The sequence below is a fragment of the Motacilla alba genome, chromosome 7 (genome assembly GCF_015832195.1).
Source record: "Motacilla alba alba isolate MOTALB_02 chromosome 7, Motacilla_alba_V1.0_pri, whole genome shotgun sequence".
Classification (NCBI taxonomy): domain Eukaryota; kingdom Metazoa; phylum Chordata; class Aves; order Passeriformes; family Motacillidae; genus Motacilla; species Motacilla alba.
The window spans coordinates 22,423,212-22,441,643 of NC_052022.1; the positions used below are offsets into that span (position 1 = coordinate 22,423,212).

An 18,432-nucleotide genomic window follows, 5' to 3' on the forward strand; every position below is an offset into this window, starting at 1 on the left:
AAATTAGAGTAACAGCTAATACTAAATTTCCAGTGATTCAGTAAAACCTCATGAACTTACTCATTTACATAGGATGAAGATATCTTTAAAGGAGTAAGTGCCAACTCCTGTTAAGGTTAGGTCATCATACTAAAATGGGCACTGGTACTGAGAGGATAACGAAGACTGAAGAAACCTTGATGTGGTGGGTTACTTTAATAGTAAATTGTTATAACGCTGCTTTTTCTGATGCCATTATTCAGGTAAGGAAACATTTTTAATGTATGTGCTTAACTATGCTTCTTCCAATACGAAATTCTCACAGAATACCCTTTCTCCTGAACTCTCTATGCTAGTTTATGATGGCAAGCGCCATTCAAAGATACAGGCAATGCCTCTGAACGGGGAAGCTTGTGAAATTTACTGCTTGGACTTGTTTTGGTATTTATCCAGAAACTGACTAAGCTACGCTCAGTTCTGAGGGTAAGCGCCGAGAGCCAATCTTCATCTGCCTCCTTGCAGCATCTCCAGCGTGAAAAAAATACGTAGAGACAAAAAATTTCTCTTAGAAGGTCCTGTGCACCTCGGGCACACCCTGATACTCCTGCAGATGTCCCCTGTAGGCAGGGCATTTCCTCCTTTCCTTCTCTGTCCTACCCAGCACCCGATGCCGCCCGCCCGCGCATCCCCAGCGGGGCTGGGCGCCCGGCGCTCCCTCACAGGGCCCCTCGCGCTCGGGCGGCGGGGGCGGGGCGGGGGCGGCCCCAGCGAGGGGAGGCGGGGCCGCCCCGCGCGCCGGTCGCGGCTGCGCCGGCGCCGCCACCCCCACAGCGGGCGGCGGTTTGTGCGCGGGGCCGGCGGTCGGCGTGGGACCGACGAGGGCGGGAAGGCGCTTGTCGCGGAACGCCGGCACGGTGATATCTTCTCTTTCCTCGCCTCCCTACGCTTCTCCGCACCTTCCCTCTCCCCACCTTCCCTCGCTCCCGACCCTTTTTTGTCCTTCTGGCGGGGAGGGCGCCGCGCGGACGGGGAGGAGAGGAGGAAGGGGGGGGATGGGCAGCGGGCCCTGAGAAGAAAAGCGGTAACGGCCGCAGCGCGCGCGCCGCCCCGAGCCCGCCTTGCCGGCACGTGACCCCCCCGCGCCCGCCCCCTCCTCTCCCGCCCGGCTCCATATTGGCGCTGCGCTGGCCGAGCCCGGGCACAAAATGGAGGTAACTGCGCGCGGGGCGCGGGGCTCGCCGCCATCGGCCCCGGCGGAAGCGAGGCGGCTCCTGCCGCGCGGAGCTGGAGCGGCTTGAATCCCGCCCGAGCGTGCGGGCGGGAAAGCGCGGCGGGAAGGGGGTGGTTGGCGGCAACATGTCATGGAGCCCCTTGCAGTTCCCGCGGCCGCCGCCTCATTGTGGGGCTGCTGCCGCGCTCCAGACCCGCTTTCGCCTGCGACACGCGGCGTTTCTCCGCAATGGCGGCGCGGGCAGGAAGAGAGAGGGAGCGGGAGAGGCGGCGCTTCCGCCGCGCTGCCCCGCGGGCTGCGGCCGCCATTTCGCAGCGCTCCGGCGCGTGGGTGAGAGGGGCCAGGCCCTCGGCCCGGGGCAGAGCTGTGGGCAGCAGAGCCCTTCGCAGCAATCCTGGGGACACCGAAACACAGGGGCGCGTGTTCGGGCAGCACCAGGGCAGGGCGAGCCCTACACGTGTGTGCGTCATTGTTCTGCCCTCCCTGTGTTCCTTTCCCCCCCTTCCCTCCCCGGCCCATCCCCCTCCAGCGTAAGCTACCCGGAGTAGTGCGTCAGGGATATTCTTCAACACACTTTCTACACATTAAGTTTCCTCGAAACAGATTTTAGAAGCATTAAAATTGTTAACTGCAGTACGCTGCATCTCGCAGAGGAATGCTGCAACACGTTGTGGCACCTCCCTGGTGTCTCTTACCCCTGCCCAGGGGGATTTAAGACGTGCTGGGTGTCTTTGCTGCCCGGGGAGGTGGGGGAAGGCAAACCATAGAGTTCTCTTCCTTTCCTCCACTCCCGCAATTACACATGCAGAAGACCAAGGACATTCGGTGGCATTCTGCCATGATCCCGGTGAGCAGCATGAAGGAAGCAGTCTGCACAAACCTAGAAAAATCATTCTCGCCGTACCTGGAGGGAAATAGTCATCATATTCTGCCCTTGCTTTTCTTTCCTCAAAACCTAAGGTTCTTTGCTCAAGTGTTTCAGAGTATGGCAGGCAAAAATAGTGGTTTTTTTATTTAAAGGTTTTTGGGGTTTTTTTGTTTGTTTAGGGGTTGGTTTGTTTTGTAGGGGTTTTTGTGTGTGTGTGTGTGTACATGGTTATTTTTTGTCTTTGCTCCTTTCACTGCACGCTGAAACCTTAAAAATTAAGGTCTGAGAAACCAACAGCTCACACCAGTTTCTGTTCCTGCATTAAGAACAGAAGAAACTGGATCCCTTAACCAAAGTAGCTAAAAACAACTCTTTCACGTAAGCAATTGTTTTAGCTGCTTCGGGGTTTAATAACTGAGAGGGGTGATGTGTTCAAAGCATTGGAAAGTGGTTCAGTAAAGCTTGGGAACTTATATCAGGTGTTAAGGTAATACCTTGGGTTTTTTTCTCAGGCACGTGTTCCTCCTATTGGTGTTGGGAATACAGTGCCAACACATTTAAAACTGGGAATCAGTTTTTTCTTGCTTTAACTTTTAGTTTTGGTAAAACACCCTTTTGTATGTACTTCAAGTCCAGCTTCAGTCGCTTATTAAAAAGGCCTGTGTATTTCCATAGTATTCTTTGATTGGATGGTGAATTTCCATCTTCATAATGCCTGGTTTGTCTCTGTTAGCTGCTTTTCTCCTGTAAGAGAGCCGCGTTGTGAGTAATGAGATACCTTCTGGTGACTTCTTTATCATTATAATTTAAAGCTTTCCTTGGAGATTGCTTTAAATTCTCTAGTTAAGTTGCAGTGTATGATGGTTTAACTAGCGTTTAATAACGAAGGTGTTTTGAGTATTTTTATTCAGGGTTGAACAGAGTATTTTGTTGGTGATAAGAGTTTAAAAATTTAGTGCTGTAAGGTAAAATACGAATAGGACTGAGCAGAGCTGAGTGTTCCACATGAGGTGATGGTGTGCATTAGCAAGAAGACAACTCCTTTTTAACCCTTACGGCCTTCGGAGGCCATGGGGGCAGAGACCATGCCCAGGAGCTTTATGTTGGCCAGTGTGGAGCCTCGCTGGGGAAAGCAGTTTGAGAAAGGGATTCATACTTTCCATTAGTTTGAAAAGGTATTTGAATAAGCTTATTCCTTCATTCCCTAACAATTCCTGAAGCTTTATTTTGCCATCCATACATCTAGTTCGTGGAAAGCCCTTGAAGTGTTAATGTTCTGTTTCATATCTCCCCTACATGACTTAATAAATATTACCAGCTCAATTGAAGTACTTAACATCCTAATACCTCTTAAGTCAAACTGTTTGATTTAAAGGATTTCAAGAGCAGCTTTAAATACAAACACTTCGATGTTACTTAATAAAACCGTTAAAATTGTTAATGCATTAAATCGTGATGCTCATGATTTCACAGTTGACTTTAATTTGAAGCTGAATTTTATCATGAAGTTACGTTTAAGAATTTCCACTTAGAATAACAGCATACATTGCTCATTAGTAGAGACGTGCCTGCCTTTCCATATGCAGGAACAAAATTTGCAGGAAGAAAACTTTGAAAAAAACCCACCCACAACCCAAACAAACAAACCCATCACAGAAGTAGGCCTAATCTTGTAAATATCTATGCCTCTAAATGCAGTATAAGTATAGTTTTACTGAAGTATGTTATGTAGTTAAGAGTATTGCATTTTGGCTACTGTAATAAAGCTTCAAGAAACGTCCAAAGTAGTAATGAATATTGGCCAGAGATAAACAAACACATTAATACTCGGACTAACTGAATAATCCTAGAAAGTTTTCTAGAAAAAAGGTCAATGGGAACATGATTTTTTTTGTTTGAATGTGTAGTTACAGGTTCATTTACTCGGCTTACCTTGTAAAAGATTTCCTGTTGGTAATGGGACATACATTACATAGTACAGGGCAGTAATCAGATATGTAATAGGGAAGCAAAAGGAGTGCAGATGCCTAGTGCTAGAGACTCCTCAGGATCAACAGTTCTTGATGTTGCAAGTTACCATCAGTAAGGACTTCTTGCACTCTTCCTAATGGAAAGTATTTTTAATACAGGAACTTCTATAAAACATTCTCTAGTGTTGCGCACTGCTGGAAAGCTGACTACAAGAGGTAGTCATCAGAAAGTTCTAATAAGCAGTGTTTGCAAAATGTTACATGTTTGAGGAGTTAAAAATCCACAGAAGCAGAATTCATGTAGTGGGTTTTTGGGTACTGAAGTGGAATTTGCTTGCTGTCTGTCAGTTGTATTCAAAATAGTTTTGTCAGACAGTAATAGATAAAAGTGTGCTACAGATTTTAGCATTAGTTTGTATAGTGAGCTTGACTGAGATAGCAGATGTTTCTTCTACATCTTTTTCCAATTGTTAGCTGCGTAGCCTGAGGCTTTTTATCCTACCCTTCTAAATACTTCTGAGATTTTTTTTCTACTTGAACCTGTTTCTTCCTGCAAAGCTACACCTGTGCATTGCACCCAGAGAAGGCCCTGTGTCACAGGAACTGGAGTAAGTACTGACGTATCCAACCTGTTTTCTAGGTTTCCTAGATCTAAAGGAAAGGCCGAGTTAGAGTACCCTTCCAAAATGGCTGCTATTAAGGAAGACAGAGAAGTGGAAGACTACAAGAGGAAAGGAAGACGATCCTCACAGGTGAGAGGATGGGCTTTTTTATTAAAAATTAAGTAGTTTTAAGGGGAAGAGATGGAAAAAAAAAAAAAAAACAAGTTAACCATTTCTGATATATTAATGTCTTTTTTTTTCTACCTTCTTCATCCCCGTATTAGTGGAGTAACTTTAAATTGCAGTTTGTTACATACAGTTTTTAAGGGGTGGGGTGTTAAGCATAATGGGGAAATTTTGCTTGTCTAGCTTTCTGATATAACTGAACTTATTAAATATATGTTTCTGATTAAAGCAAGGTGGAATTATTAAATTCATGTATCCTCAGAGTATCAGCAGGAACTTGATTACTTCTGCCTTCAAAAGTCCTGTTTTTAGTGGGAATGAAGACAGGTTCCTGTTTTCTTCTTTTTTTTTCCCTTTTTTTTTAAAGTAAAAATGGTTGCCTGATAGTCACTGCAAATGAAAGCGAGCTGTACTAAGTAAAAATAACTGTTTTCTTTTGCTTCTAGCAGAAATACCGTAGACTGAATAAGGTGCGTAGTATAGAGAAGATGTTGGGGCTGTTTTTGGGAGGATGGGAGCTAGTTACTTTTGGGGCAGGGTGTGGAAGAGGGAGGGGGGAAAGTTCTTGATACCCTTCAGAAAATAATGTTAAGGTCAGCAAAAAGGGTATTAAACGTGCTTATGTAGCTTATAATGGAGGCATTTTATCTTCGTTTATTTGGATTTGTTTGCTTTCTAACATTACTCTTTCAGGTTGCCTGAATATTTTAGCTAGTTGAAACCAACTTTTTTCTGGAATGATACACTACTGCAATGTGGGAGGGCCTATACACTTGAATTACCAACAAACCTTGTCCCAGTTGCATGTCTGGTAGTGTATGGTTATTTTGTATTGAAGTACAGTGTGTAAAGTCCTTTTGGAAGGAATGTTGAAACTCTCCCACTCATTTGGACTTTGAATTGAGTGTAACGGGGTCGATCAGCTGCATGCTAAATAAGCTCTTGTAGTTCACAAAAGTAGCTTGCCCTGCAACAATCTTAAAACTGTTGAGTTTCTAGAGAATAAGTTTCTCAGGGAACGTTGCTGAGGCCCCAGTGGCCTGTAAGCTTTCCCATTTCAGAAGACAGTCCAGGATTTTACTGCCTGGGGACAGGGTGGTTGGTCTGAGGCTCAGACACAGCTGAGTGTAGCTTTGGTGAAAGGCGTTTCGTGGGCACTTGCTGCTGCTCAGAGGTAGAACGCATGGGAGAGGTCCACCCGAAAACTGCCTTTAGAGAGAAATACTGCAGCTCTGAAAGGCTGATCATTCAAAACCCCTGCCGTAGGAAATTTCACTTGATGGCAGCCTCAGCATAGAAGCAGTATGTATCTGCAGCAGCATTGTTTCAAAAGGTGTCAGGGTTTCTGCAAAGAGGAGGATTTTTGCAGGAATCCCATGGGGTTCTAGCTGCCGTCTTCCCCCCTCGCTCTTTAGGCGAGAGGTGCAGTTAGAGTGCGGCGAGTGTGGGGTTTCCGTAGGGCCTGGGAGGCCGCGGTGCGGTTCTGCGAGCGCAGGGCCCGCGGCTCCCGCAGCGCCGGCCTCGCCCTGGGCCCTGCGGCCGGGCCCCGCCCATGGCGCCACTGCGGCGCCGGCCGCGCGCCCCGCCCCCGGCTCCATATTGGCGGCGCGGCGGCGGCCGAGCACAAAATGGAGGCGGCCCTGCCTGCGCAGCGCTTGGGCTTTAGCGGGGGAGGGTCGGAGTCGGGGCAGAAGAGAGGTTTTGCGCCTCCGCAGAGCCGTGTAATGTGTCTGGAAGCCCCTCTGACAGCGTAGGGGAAGAAACAGTGTCTTGCTGGTTCCGGCTAAAGGCGGGCTGGACGGTCTTGCAGCTGCTCTCCCCACTGCTGCCAGAGGAGTGCTTGCTGCAAAATGGCGTGCTCTCCTGCCGTGTCAGCTGAGCAGGAGGCAGCCTGATTCTGATAGAGCAGGGTGGATGTTACTCTGAGGCAAAGAGGTGCTGTGCAGGATTTTCCGTGTGGGAAAGACTGCTGTTAGAAATAACTTGCAGCAGAACAACTCAAAAACAGTCTTGTGTGATAGAGTACAGCATTCTGAAAACCCCTGTGAGAACAAACTGCCTAAAAACTGATTCTCTTAAGAAAATATTGCTTTGTATTTTTTGCACATAATCCCTATAACATGTATTTGTCCTAAGGATAATTCTTATCCAGTAGAATAGAGAAGCTGTAACTGCAGGTGTTCCTCCGGCTGTATGAGAACAGCAGTTCTCATGCACATAATAACAATAAGTAGGAAATAACTTCACTTTTCCTTACCTGAAAAATTCTGTGGTTATTCTATTATGGTAAAAGCACTCTGAGTTGTTAGGTGGAAACTCTCATAGCCTTGAATAATGTCGGAGAACTGTAAATAGTTTGTCCAGTTTTTCCTTACATACATTTCTGATTTTGAAGGAGTCTAATCTTCACAGCTTCCCATAATGTCTTTCAGTATGTGTAGAAGAGTTTGAAACACTCAGTGTTCCCAGCTTTAACATAACCCAACTAAAAACTGTCAGTAGATTTTAAAAATGGGAAGTAGCAACAGATAAAACTTGACCTAAAGCAGTTTCTATATGCAGTAGGTGTGTAGTCCTATAAAATGTAAAATTTTGATGTAGTGAGAAGGGAGTTTGTTTTTTTTTAATGCTTTTGTAGTCTGGACTACTTGGAAGACTCTAGGAGCTTAGCTTTGTAGTCATGGGACCATGGTCTGTTACTGATGTATATGATGATCGTGAGGTAACAAAGCCTTAAATAGTAGGCTGTTATCAAAAATGCTGGGGTTCTAGGTAACCAAATTCAACAGGTGTAAGGGTAGAGATTTAATTCCCAGACAGCTTTTCATAGTCTTAGTTACTGTTTGCTGTAGTACAACCTAAGTATTAGAAGTCAATGGTTTGCTGAAGCACTAAATGATACAAAACCAAAAACTCACTCAAAGAGGCTTAAGCTTTCCTGGCCAGCCCTAGCAGCGTGGCAGAGGTTAAAGCACTTCAGATTTGAAGCAGAATGTCTACAGATAGAAGTTTGTGTCTGTGATTGTGTAGTTCACATCAGGGTAATGCTGCATCTAGTCTGGTTTAATGGACTGCAGCAGAAACAGTGAAGCCTGTTGAACATTGATGCTGCAGAACTGAAGTCATACACAGCATAGCTGGCCAGCACCTTGTGGAGTGTTTTACATACACAGAAGTACCCACTTTATAAATTAGATTTTAATCTGGTTGCTTTTAAACAGAGAAATCCAGTAAGATTTCTTTGACAATGGCAGTTTTGAAACAATTTTTTGTGAACTCATCAAATGTACAGGGGAATTCCCTGTCTAATAAAAAAATGCAGCACTGAAACAGAGCAGAAACACAATTGTACTCTTAAACCCTTTTCAGTCATTTGACAGAAAACTGGAATCTACAAATTGCACCTTTTAAAATGTGGCTGGTCATACCTAGGCAGTGTTACCAAGACCTATTAAACTTGCTTGTTCTGTGATGCATGCTGAGTTACCAATCTTATTCCAGTAGTTGTACCCACTACTGGTCATTGATGAGTTGCTACGGCATTTTTTTGTCTGTAAGACATGTTGTCTCACATTTGAGAGGTATTTTCCAAAACACTAAACCCCACATTTATATTTACACTATCTTGCTTGCATGTACTCCAGTAATAGAATTATCAAAGTACAGAATTTATATTTGAAGGAATTTAGTATTGATATGTTTCATGAAAATGTATAAAGATAATCTTTCAAAATGGACATCCCAAAGAGTAGACACTCAGCCCAAGCGGCCTTTTTTCCTTGTATACTGCATCTTTAAATTTTTGGTAGTTCTGCATATTTATGTTTCATAAAGTGTTAGAACTTCCCTTTATCTAGCAGTGCTTCATCCCCAGTCCCTACAGTGCGAACTGCAACTCAAAGATAGTCACAGGATGAATGCTCTTGGGTGGTGGGGAGCAACTAAGTTACCTAGTATATTGAAATCACTCTACTGTTTTCAGTTGTTAGTGTTTTAATTAAAATCACACCTCATTAAGTGTTTACTACTCTGCTGTCTAAACCCATTAGAAGTCATTGTTTTTATGTAAATGTATTTCACTTATTTGTAGTTATTATGTGCACAGATTATTTCTAGTAATGCACTGAAATTTTAATTCTGTCATTTGTATTCAAAATATGTTTTTGATTCTTTTCATTTTGTAGGGCCATGAGCCAAAGGAGCCAGAGCAGTTGAGAAAGCTGTTCATTGGAGGTCTGAGCTTTGAAACAACAGATGATAGCTTGAGAGAGCACTTTGAGAAATGGGGCACACTCACGGACTGTGTGGTAAAGTCTCAGTTATTAGTTTGTGCTTTTGAAAGGGTTAGGTACTTAAAATAGCACAGAAATACAGAGTGCCTTTTTGTGTGTTTGCAGGTGATGAGAGACCCACAAACAAAACGTTCCAGGGGCTTTGGCTTTGTGACTTACTCCTGTGTGGAGGAGGTGGATGCTGCCATGAGCGCTCGACCACATAAGGTTGATGGACGCGTGGTTGAACCAAAGAGAGCGGTTTCCAGGGAGGTGAGTTAGTGTTCCAGTTAACCACATATCCCGATCTTTACCTACTACTTTAAGCACTGAATGTCATTTTTGGCATTGCAGGATTCTGTAAAGCCTGGGGCACACCTCACGGTAAAGAAAATATTTGTTGGTGGAATTAAAGAAGATACAGAAGAATATAATTTAAGGGAGTACTTTGAAAAATATGGAAAGATTGAAACCATAGAGGTCATGGAAGACAGGCAGAGTGGAAAGAAGAGAGGCTTCGCTTTTGTTACTTTTGACGATCATGATACAGTTGATAAAATTGTTGGTATGTAAGCTCTTTAGTGAGAAATTACTTAAAGGGATAAAGTGTTGAGATTTCAGAAAAGCAGTGTGTGGAATGAGATGATTGTGTAATCAGCTGCTTTACTATTGTAAAGGATGGAGTTGATTTTGTTTTACTTTTCAAAGTGTGCACGTGTCATATAGTAACTTTCTGTGAGTGTTTTACAGCATATTGCAGTGATGTGATTTCTGACTTTCTTTTTTCACTATTTTCTGTAGTTCAGAAATACCATACTATAAATGGACACAACTGTGAAGTGAAAAAAGCCCTCTCAAAGCAGGAGATGCAGACTGCTAGCTCTCAGAGAGGTGAGTTGTAGTTGTGCATAGCTATTTCGTGTAACAGGTTTTCAATTAATGTAATTCAAGTGAAATATTTTGTAGGTCGTGGGGGTGGCTCAGGCAACTTCATGGGCCGTGGAAACTTCGGAGGCGGTGGAGGGAATTTTGGCAGAGGAGGAAACTTCGGTGGAAGAGGTAAATGGCTGGAATATTATTATAGAATGTGATTTACGTTTTGGTTTAGTTTTTTTTTATTTCCTCTGTCAGTTGGCTTAAACACTTAACATGTTTGTTCAGGAAAACATTCTCATCTGTTTTGTGTTCTAGGAGGCTATGGGGGTGGTGGTGGCGGTGGTGGGAGCAGAGGAAGCTTTGGGGGTGGTGACGGATACAATGGATTTGGTGACGGTAAGTGTATTGTTCACTTCCTTTTCCCCCAATGTTAGAACCAGCTGTAAGTCTTGCCTTCACCTTGGAAGCGAAGTCTGTTTTGGTGATAATGTGATAATAGCAATAAAGAAAATGAAATGTCTACATTGTAGAGCTGTGAAGAGTTAACCTTTTTTTGTTCTCCCCACAAAATGTTGGGTGGAGAAAATGTTGGGTATCTGTATTTATCCTCTAAAAAAACAATCTCATATAAGGTCATGAGAGAGCTATTTGTTATTGAGAGTTAAGTGAAGATTCTTATGTCATTTGAATGACTAAAACTGGATAAAGCAGTAAGCAACTGTTTTCAGTAAACTCTTAAGACTTCTCGTGGTTCAGTGGTATTTTTTTCGTGATGTAGTTAGGATGAGTATCCAAAATGTATCTGAAGAGAAATACAGCAATTACCAAAAGGCTAAAAAATGCAATTACCAGAATGCAAAAAGGGATGAGGGAAGTACAATGTATTTAATTACTTAGGTCCTGATTTTATAAGTGTGTGTTTTTTCTCAATTAAATAGTTAAGATAAATCATGTAGCTACAATGCATATATTAGGGAAAAGTGCTGTGGGACATCTTTATTGTGCAAGTGTGTTGGTTTGGGTTTTTTTTGTTAAACGAATCTTTCCTTACCAGTATCTGGCTTCGGTGTGTTAAGTTTGACTTTTCTTTTATTCAAAGGTGGCAACTATGGAGGTGGTCCTGGCTATGGCAGCAGAGGAGGTTATGGTGGTGGTGGAGGACCAGGATATGGAAACCCAGGTGGTGGATACGGAGGTGGAGGAGGAGGATATGATGGCTACAATGAAGGAGGAAATTTTGGTGGTGGTAAGATTCCAGCTTTAATTTGACATCTGTGGTTCTTAAATTTCATTTCACAATGCCTGAAATATGGTAATTTGTAAAAGGGGTTGTATGTCTAGGTTTTAATGTAGAATGCCATGTTGCATAAGGAAAGTTCTTTTTCATGGGGATCAGCTTTGATAAACCACAACTTTGTTTTGCCAGGGATGTATTTTTTCAAAAAGCTTTGGCTATAAATCTTTGTGTGGAGGCAGAATAAAGGAATTTCAGTGGTTTTGAGCATTTCAAGTGTGTTGTCCTTGGACACCAGTTCACGACATGTAGATCACATCTTCCTTTGTGAGGACTACAAGCACAAATTTTTATAAGCTTTTATATTGTTAGCCCCAAATTTGGGGAGTTAAGCTGCAGATACTGCTGTATATCTTACTATACTTTCTGATCATTGTATGCAGCATGTCCATTACAGTTGTCATTTTTTTGGTGCAAATAAATTGTAATTTACATTATTGTCATCCATGCAGGGTTGTGCAGCAGAAGAATAATAGTGAAACTCATGGTTTTCTGATTTGGGGGCCGTAATTTGGCCGTAATTGGGTTTACATCAGATTGCCCACTCAAATGTGCTTATAATGTAATGTGTTTCATCTTCAATAAAATACCGATTTTTAATCATAAAAATACCAAGGTAAAATACCAATACCTGTGCAATTGCATAGAGGTGGCATCAAAATACATAATTTTAATTTTAAATTGTTCTAAACTACTACAATTTATTTTTACATTGTATATTGGGATTTGGTGAGTTTTGTGTCCTAAATGTTAAACATGGCTTTATAAATTACTTGTTTTAGGTAATTACGGTGGAAGTGGAAACTACAATGATTTTGGCAATTACAGTGGACAACAGCAGTCTAACTATGGTCCCATGAAAGGTGGTGGCAGCTTTGGTGGCAGAAGTTCAGGCAGTCCCTATGGTGGTAAGTATGATTTTGTACAGAAAATATTTTTGACTTAAAATCCGTTGTTGTTCGTGTACTTGAGTATACACATTGGTTTTTTAGGTGGTTATGGATCTGGAAGTGGAAGTGGCGGCTATGGTGGTAGAAGATTCTAAAAATGCTACCAGAAAAAGGGTAGGTGTAATGCATATTTATAATGATTATTGATAATGTACAACTGTTCACTGAGAGTAATAATTTTCTTATCCTGTATTCAACAGGCTACAGTTCTTAGCAGGAGAGAGAGCGAGGAGTTGTCAGGAAAGCTGCAGGTTACTTTGAGACAGTCGTCCCAAATGAATTAGAGGAACTGTAAAATCTGCCACAGAAGGAACGATGATCCATAGTCAGAAAAGTTACTGCAGCTTAAACAGGAAACCCTTCTTGATCAGGACTGTCATAGCCACAGTTTGCAAAAAGTGCAGCTATTGATTCATGCAATGTAGTGTCGATTAGATGTACATTCCTGAGGTCTTTCTCTGTTGTAGCTTTGTCTTTCTTTTTTCTTTTTATTTTCCCATTACATCAGGTATATTGCCCTGTAAATTGTGGTAGTGGTACCAGGAATAAACAAATCAATGAATTTTTAACTTTTCAATATTTGTGTAGTTCAGTTTTTCCACATTTAGTACAGAGAACTCTATAACAGAACTGAAATGTAGTTTAGGGTGTTTCCTTGTTAGTTAATAGAGAAGATAAATGCATTTCTCAATTACTATTTTGTATTAATTTAAAGTTAACAATAGAAACACCTATTGATTTGCAGTCTTAAGGGGTCTAGTCTCAGTGTATATACGTAACTGTCATTGACATGAGTTACATAGGCATACAGAGGGAAAACATCTGTATGTTGCATTATAGTTTGTTTAGATGTATAACTAGGATTTGAGTTACTCAAATTAGTGTTTGTGAATCATAGAACTAAGCTTTATCTTAATGAAAACTTCAAATTACTTTTTGGTTTGTGCATATTTTTTTAATTTGTAGTTCTGTATTAGTACTAGTGCTTCAAGAAAATAAGGCATGATAAATATTTTAACAAGACCAACTTTAGACACATGAAAGCTGTCTCCCGTCTCATTTGAGATGCATAAGGGATAACTGAAGTTGTTTAAGTCTTGGGTGGAGAGAAAAAGACATTTGCTTTTTACCTTTATATTTATTGTAATTTCCGAGAAGTTAAGGTGGGGGGAATCAAGTGCCTGTTTCCTTGGGATATACAATGATTCTGTTTCAATAAAACTATACTTTGGGGAGGGTGGCTTGGAATTTTCATCCCCTTTGTCCCCATTTCCTTCTCCCTTGCACCAGACTGCACTGTTTCAATTAAATGAGGCGTCATAGTGAGAGTAATAGGTATGTTCCTCAATAATTTAATGGCTGTATACTTTCTTGCATGCACCCTAGGCAATATTCTGGACACATGCTTCTGGCTGGGAGCCAAGGGTAGCACAGGTGTAATCACTGACAGTCCCAGGTAATGTGCTTCAAAAGCCCATTCCCCATGGGCTCTTAAATAGTAGAGTCCCTGAGCTGTTTCCCTGGCAGACGTGCTCAGCTGAGAGCTCAAAGATCAAACACGGTCTAGTTGTATTTTACCAACTAGAAGCACTCCCACAACGTAGAGGGCTACAGTCCCCAGTTCCCACAGGTAGAATGATAGTGTGCTACAACTGGATTTGTGCAGTGGAGGAGAAAATCTGACCAGTACATGTGGCTAGAAATTGTACTTCATTCTCACTTCTGACCTCCAAATTAAGGCACTGCAGTCTGTGCTGTCCTCATCTGATGTGAATTCTCTTGACTATTGCCAGGCCAGTGCTTGCTGTCAATTCAGACTCAGAAGAGTAGGGACCCAGTCAATAAAAGAAATACTCAGACACTTGGCAATATGTATTGGAATTACTCACACCTGTTTAACTTCTGGGTCAATGTGTGCAGTATAAGGTAAATGCAATTCCAGTGTAGGAATGAATCTGCAAAGATGTATGAAATGGCTTAAGGCATAATCAGTTATATTAATGAATTATAATTTTTAAGAAGTGGTAGAAAAATAAGTGTGTTGTTTGAAAAAAATTAAACATATGTTATTTAAACGCTGTTATTGGAGTGTATTTAGACTGCAGTACGCTAAAACAAGGAACCAGTGTCAAGATGGTAGCCTCCAAAATGGATTTCAAAGTCTGCTTATTCTTGTCTGTGGAGTTCTGAAAGATCTCAAAAGTTAAAGCAAGAATTGGTGGTTTAGTGAACGCTTCTGTTGTTGTACGTGTTCATTTGGGCTTGGGGTGGCGGGGAGGCTGTACTTCAATAAAGGCATTTTTTAAACAACCCATTTGGAGTTTGAAAACATGGGAAACTAAACCACAACTCACTAGGGAGTGAGACGCCTGACTTCTGACTTGCTTTGTACATTACTATGCTAGAAGATGTGTAGACTTGCACCTGGGGCCTGCATCTGATTGCAGGGACAACTGGAGGATGGGGTTGATGTCCCTTCTAACAATTGATCTGGTATTTCTAAATTTTTTTAGAATGTATTGACAGTGTTCTTTTTAACAGGGCCTCTGGTAGCTGTACTGTGACTACAATGTTAACTTTGAAAAATAGTGTCATAATAAACTTTATGAACAAGATCTGTATGCAACCTTTTAAGAGATGGATGTAAGTGACCGCTTTGTAGGTGGGTGGGGTAGCTTAGCTGTTGTTTGTGACGTGGAAAAGTGTAAGCCATGAGGACAGTGATCCGCCAGCTTTACAGAACCTAGGATGTACTTCTTTGATCCATACATTGCTAAGGAGACTCGTAAGACAGGACTTCAGCACCCTATTGAGTATGGAGAAGTCAGCCTAATTAAAGAATGACAAGGCAGCAGGAGCAACAGCTTCAACTTCCAGAAAAGTGAAGGAATAAGATACTGTGCTGATAGTGAGCAGCTTTCCCAAGGCTAGTTAAATCTGCTTATCACAGCTGAAATATCGAAGAAAGTCTAGCAAGAGTTCTTCACCTTTTGGAGCCTCCTTGAGAGATAGCTACTTGAGTTGACTCAAAATCAATAGGTCTAGCATTTAGACCTGAAAGGAAGGGCAATGAGCATAGGTAAGGTTTGCCTTTAAAATTTTTCATGAATTATAAAGAGTGGTGGGAGGTTTTTAAACAAGGTAAGAGTAATTTCTTTAATTTTCAGGTTGAATGAGAAGCTGCTGCTTGACAAAATGGGGAATGTCTTGCACATCCTCTTCAAATGAAGGTTGCTGACTGGGTAAGATTTGTAGTGTATAGTAAAATGTGTTTAACTCTTACTTCCTTCTAGGCTTTCCTTTGACAGTCTCTTAAGGGAAGCCATAAGTACCTAGCAAATATTGCGGCATATGTCATCCAGTGTTTCCTGTTCTGGATGAGTGCTGCTGGCTGGCACATTTCCTATTCAAGAATCTTCTGTTCCTGGCAGATACAAAATTGCCTCGTGTCTGAGGTCAACAAGACAAGTTGATGTTTGGAAATAATGTGTTTTGGTTACTGGGGACGGTGTGGGGGTGGGGGGGAAATTGTTGTGTGCCTTGTGGAAAGGGGTGCTACAGAGAAGCCCAGGAAGGCAGTGACACTGAAGTGGTTCTTCGGTTCTCAGCAGCTGTGACCTGCTGCTGCTGCTTGCACCCACTGTGCTGGGAGGGAGCTTGGTATTGGTGCAAGCTGGGATTTCCCTCCTAGGTAGTGGATCTTGACTTACCAGGTGATGTTGTATTTACCTGTACAAATCGAAGAGCTCCCTTTCAGATTCTGTGTGCTTTCAGGCAGGGTAATTGAGGCTAATACTGTCATGATACCCAGCTGAAATCACAGTGGCATTTGTACAGGCAAATGGAGTGGCAATAAAAAACTCTTAGGCAATCTTCATTTTACACAGACTAGAACATGCATTATTTCCTTTTCTGCATTTTTGATTGTTACAGGTCCTTTTATAAAGTACTTCAGCATCTGTTTAAACTTCCCAATACATTTCTGAGCCTGTGCATTCTTCTAGGAAGTCAATTTCTGTTTCAGTGTTGGTTATACTTCAGTTGCTCTGAAAGTAGTCCAATGGAACCTGCCTTATCAGAGGCAGAGGCATGTTCACAAACTGTTTTCAGTACTTAGACTACTTAGACTTTCAGTACTTAGACTTTATACCTGCTGCCTGTAGACTCCCAGAAAGTAATCCCTGACTTTGTAATACAGAGTTAACTAATTTGGAAGTAACATACAGAGACTTTCATAAAATCAGAAGCCACTTAATTCAGTCTCATGATAACTGCATGTACTTTTATTAAACATTGAGACAAGTTTGTACTTAGCCAAGGTTGAGCCTAAATCTGAAACTGCAGTACAGTCACGTTGCCTCAGTGTAATGTTGCTGAGGTGATGAGCTTGCTTCCTTAAGCCTAAAAGTAAGAAACACATGCTCCGCTTGGCAGAGCGCCTGCAGGCATCTGTGCAGCAACAGGTAATGGGCAACAGCATTGCCCCTCAGGTACAGGCAAATGCTTGTGCACCTGCAGTGGCCTTTGGGTTTTTTTAACAAAATTTTGAAAATGTTGTAACAAAATTAAATTTTAACAAAACCTTTGTAGTTTGCCTTGGTACTAGGCCTGTGTATAGAGTAAAGCTCTACCTTTCTTTAATATGAGAGGGTTCCACGTTGCTGCAGACTTGTCGTATGTTCTGGGTGGGTCTTTTTGCACCACACACAGATAATCACTGTTAGAATTTTTTCACAGTTTGATTTATAACACTCTTGTTAAGATTAATTTGCTTAAATTCAGTTATTTATAGCCAAATCTGTTCAGAAATAACTTTGACCAAAATAAACACTTTATTAAGGGAGTACTAGGTCAATTGTATCTCTGTCCAAGAGGCACTTTTAAGAGTTTAGAACTTTATTTCATGGCCATGTTTTTGTTTGCTGGCTTCTGTTGAAAACAGCAGCATTAAATGGAGATGGGGATGTAAAGGTGCAAAACTAACAAAGCATTGGTCTCCAAGCTACAGTTGTACAGAAATGTACTTGATAACAAAAATGATGCTTCCAGGTAGAGAAGGGAGTTTCCCCAAAAGCAGCCCAGATTGATGGAGGTAACTATGCTATTACAGAACACTGAAATTAAACACAGCATCTTAACTTTTATATTTTTTCAATACTTAAGGTTCCTAATCTTTTTGAGCATGGGTTGTGTGATGTACTGACGTGCTGTCTTTGGTTCCTTGTTTAAGACATTAATGTGGTTTTCGTGTACTGTCTACACTGAGGTGGAATATTCATAAATCAAGTCTGTGGTCTCTGACAAGTGTGTGTATCTTAAAATTGTGTGAAGCATGTGAGATCTTGAGTATCATTGAAATTCACATATGTAATGGATGATTCTTTTTCTGCTGTGGGTGCTACAGGTTGACATCTCTCTCTATTAGCTTTTCCTGAACTAAAGTAATCCAAGTATCTCCACAGAAGAAAAAAAGGCCTTCATGTAGAAGATGATACCGCAAGATTGGAAACAGAATACAATAGTATAACCGGCACAGACTTCAAGAGCCATGGTGCTAGTGTGCTGACATCTTGAAACTTGTGGTTAAACAAGTTAAAATAGCATGGAAATTAAAAATTTCAGTATAGTCCACAATGGATTAAAATTTGTTAAAATATTTCAATTTTGTATCAGAATAAAGTGTATATTGTCAAATGACTTACAATCTAAAATGCGTTGGCATCACCTTTTTTTAGTGCTGTGAAGAACACTAAGTGGTCTAGAATTGTTGCAACACATTTTATTACAGGATCATCTTTCCAACTTGAGACTGCAAGCCAAAAACCCTTGGTTCAGGCCAGCTTTTCAGCTTTATTCTTAATAGTTTCATAGTGGGATATTTTGATCAAGAAACAAATGGTCTCCATGTGGCAGCTTGTCAGTTTATGTGAGGTCAGCAGTGTGAGGCTTTTGACTTGGCAGTGTCACTAGGCACTCAGATTTGCGAGCATACTCTGTACCTCAGTAATAATAGTAACAAAATAAAGGTTATCACTTGCAATCCGATGTTTTTATATATATGAATAATGTGGATTTTTTTTCCTCAATGATATTGGGGGGTTTGATGCGGGAGCAGCATGCACTGTGGCGATGATGTGCGGAACACTGGTTTAAACTGAATGCAAGTTGTCACAGACCAACAGACCAAGTTACTTTAGACTGATTC

The 18,432-nt window shown here is 41.7% G+C and overlaps 1 protein-coding gene across 14 annotated transcripts; it reads left to right on the top strand.

Annotated features, from left to right (window-relative positions):
* Window positions 1–739: 739 nt before the first annotated feature.
* Window positions 740–18,282, top strand: HNRNPA3 (heterogeneous nuclear ribonucleoprotein A3). 14 transcript variants are annotated; one of them, XR_005257614.1, is made up of 14 exons: window positions 764–893; window positions 4,689–4,800; window positions 5,283–5,306; window positions 9,021–9,143; window positions 9,234–9,380; window positions 9,462–9,672; window positions 9,909–9,998; window positions 10,059–10,166; window positions 10,299–10,379; window positions 11,083–11,229; window positions 12,060–12,185; window positions 12,270–12,341; window positions 15,395–15,469; window positions 17,632–18,282. XR_005257614.1 is itself a non-coding variant. In XM_038143027.1 (13 exons), exons 2-12 carry the CDS (start codon window positions 4,735–4,737, stop codon window positions 12,320–12,322), a joined length of 1,176 nt encoding a protein of 391 aa, XP_037998955.1. In that variant the 5' UTR covers window positions 740–893; window positions 4,689–4,734; the 3' UTR covers window positions 12,323–12,341; window positions 12,428–14,842. The 14 variants fall into 14 exon arrangements, 13 of the variants coding, with proteins under 13 accessions (XP_037998955.1, XP_037998947.1, XP_037998953.1 ...); XM_038143027.1 differs by lacking the exons at window positions 15,395–15,469; window positions 17,632–18,282 and adding an exon at window positions 12,428–14,842 and having other exon boundaries at window positions 740–893; XM_038143019.1 differs by lacking the exons at window positions 15,395–15,469; window positions 17,632–18,282 and adding an exon at window positions 12,428–14,842 and having other exon boundaries at window positions 762–888; window positions 5,286–5,306.
* Window positions 18,283–18,432: the final 150 nt, after the last annotated feature.

Coding starts and splice junctions, on each gene's coding strand:
- HNRNPA3 (XM_038143027.1), top strand. CDS start 4,735: ATGGCTGCTATTAAGGAAGACAGAGAAGTGGAAGACTACAAGAGGAAA. Junction 9,673..9,908: donor TACAGTTGATAAAATTGTTG/GTATGTAAGCTC, acceptor TATTTTCTGTAG/TTCAGAAATACCATACTATA. Junction 10,167..10,298: donor AGGAAACTTCGGTGGAAGAG/GTAAATGGCTGG, acceptor TTTGTGTTCTAG/GAGGCTATGGGGGTGGTGGT.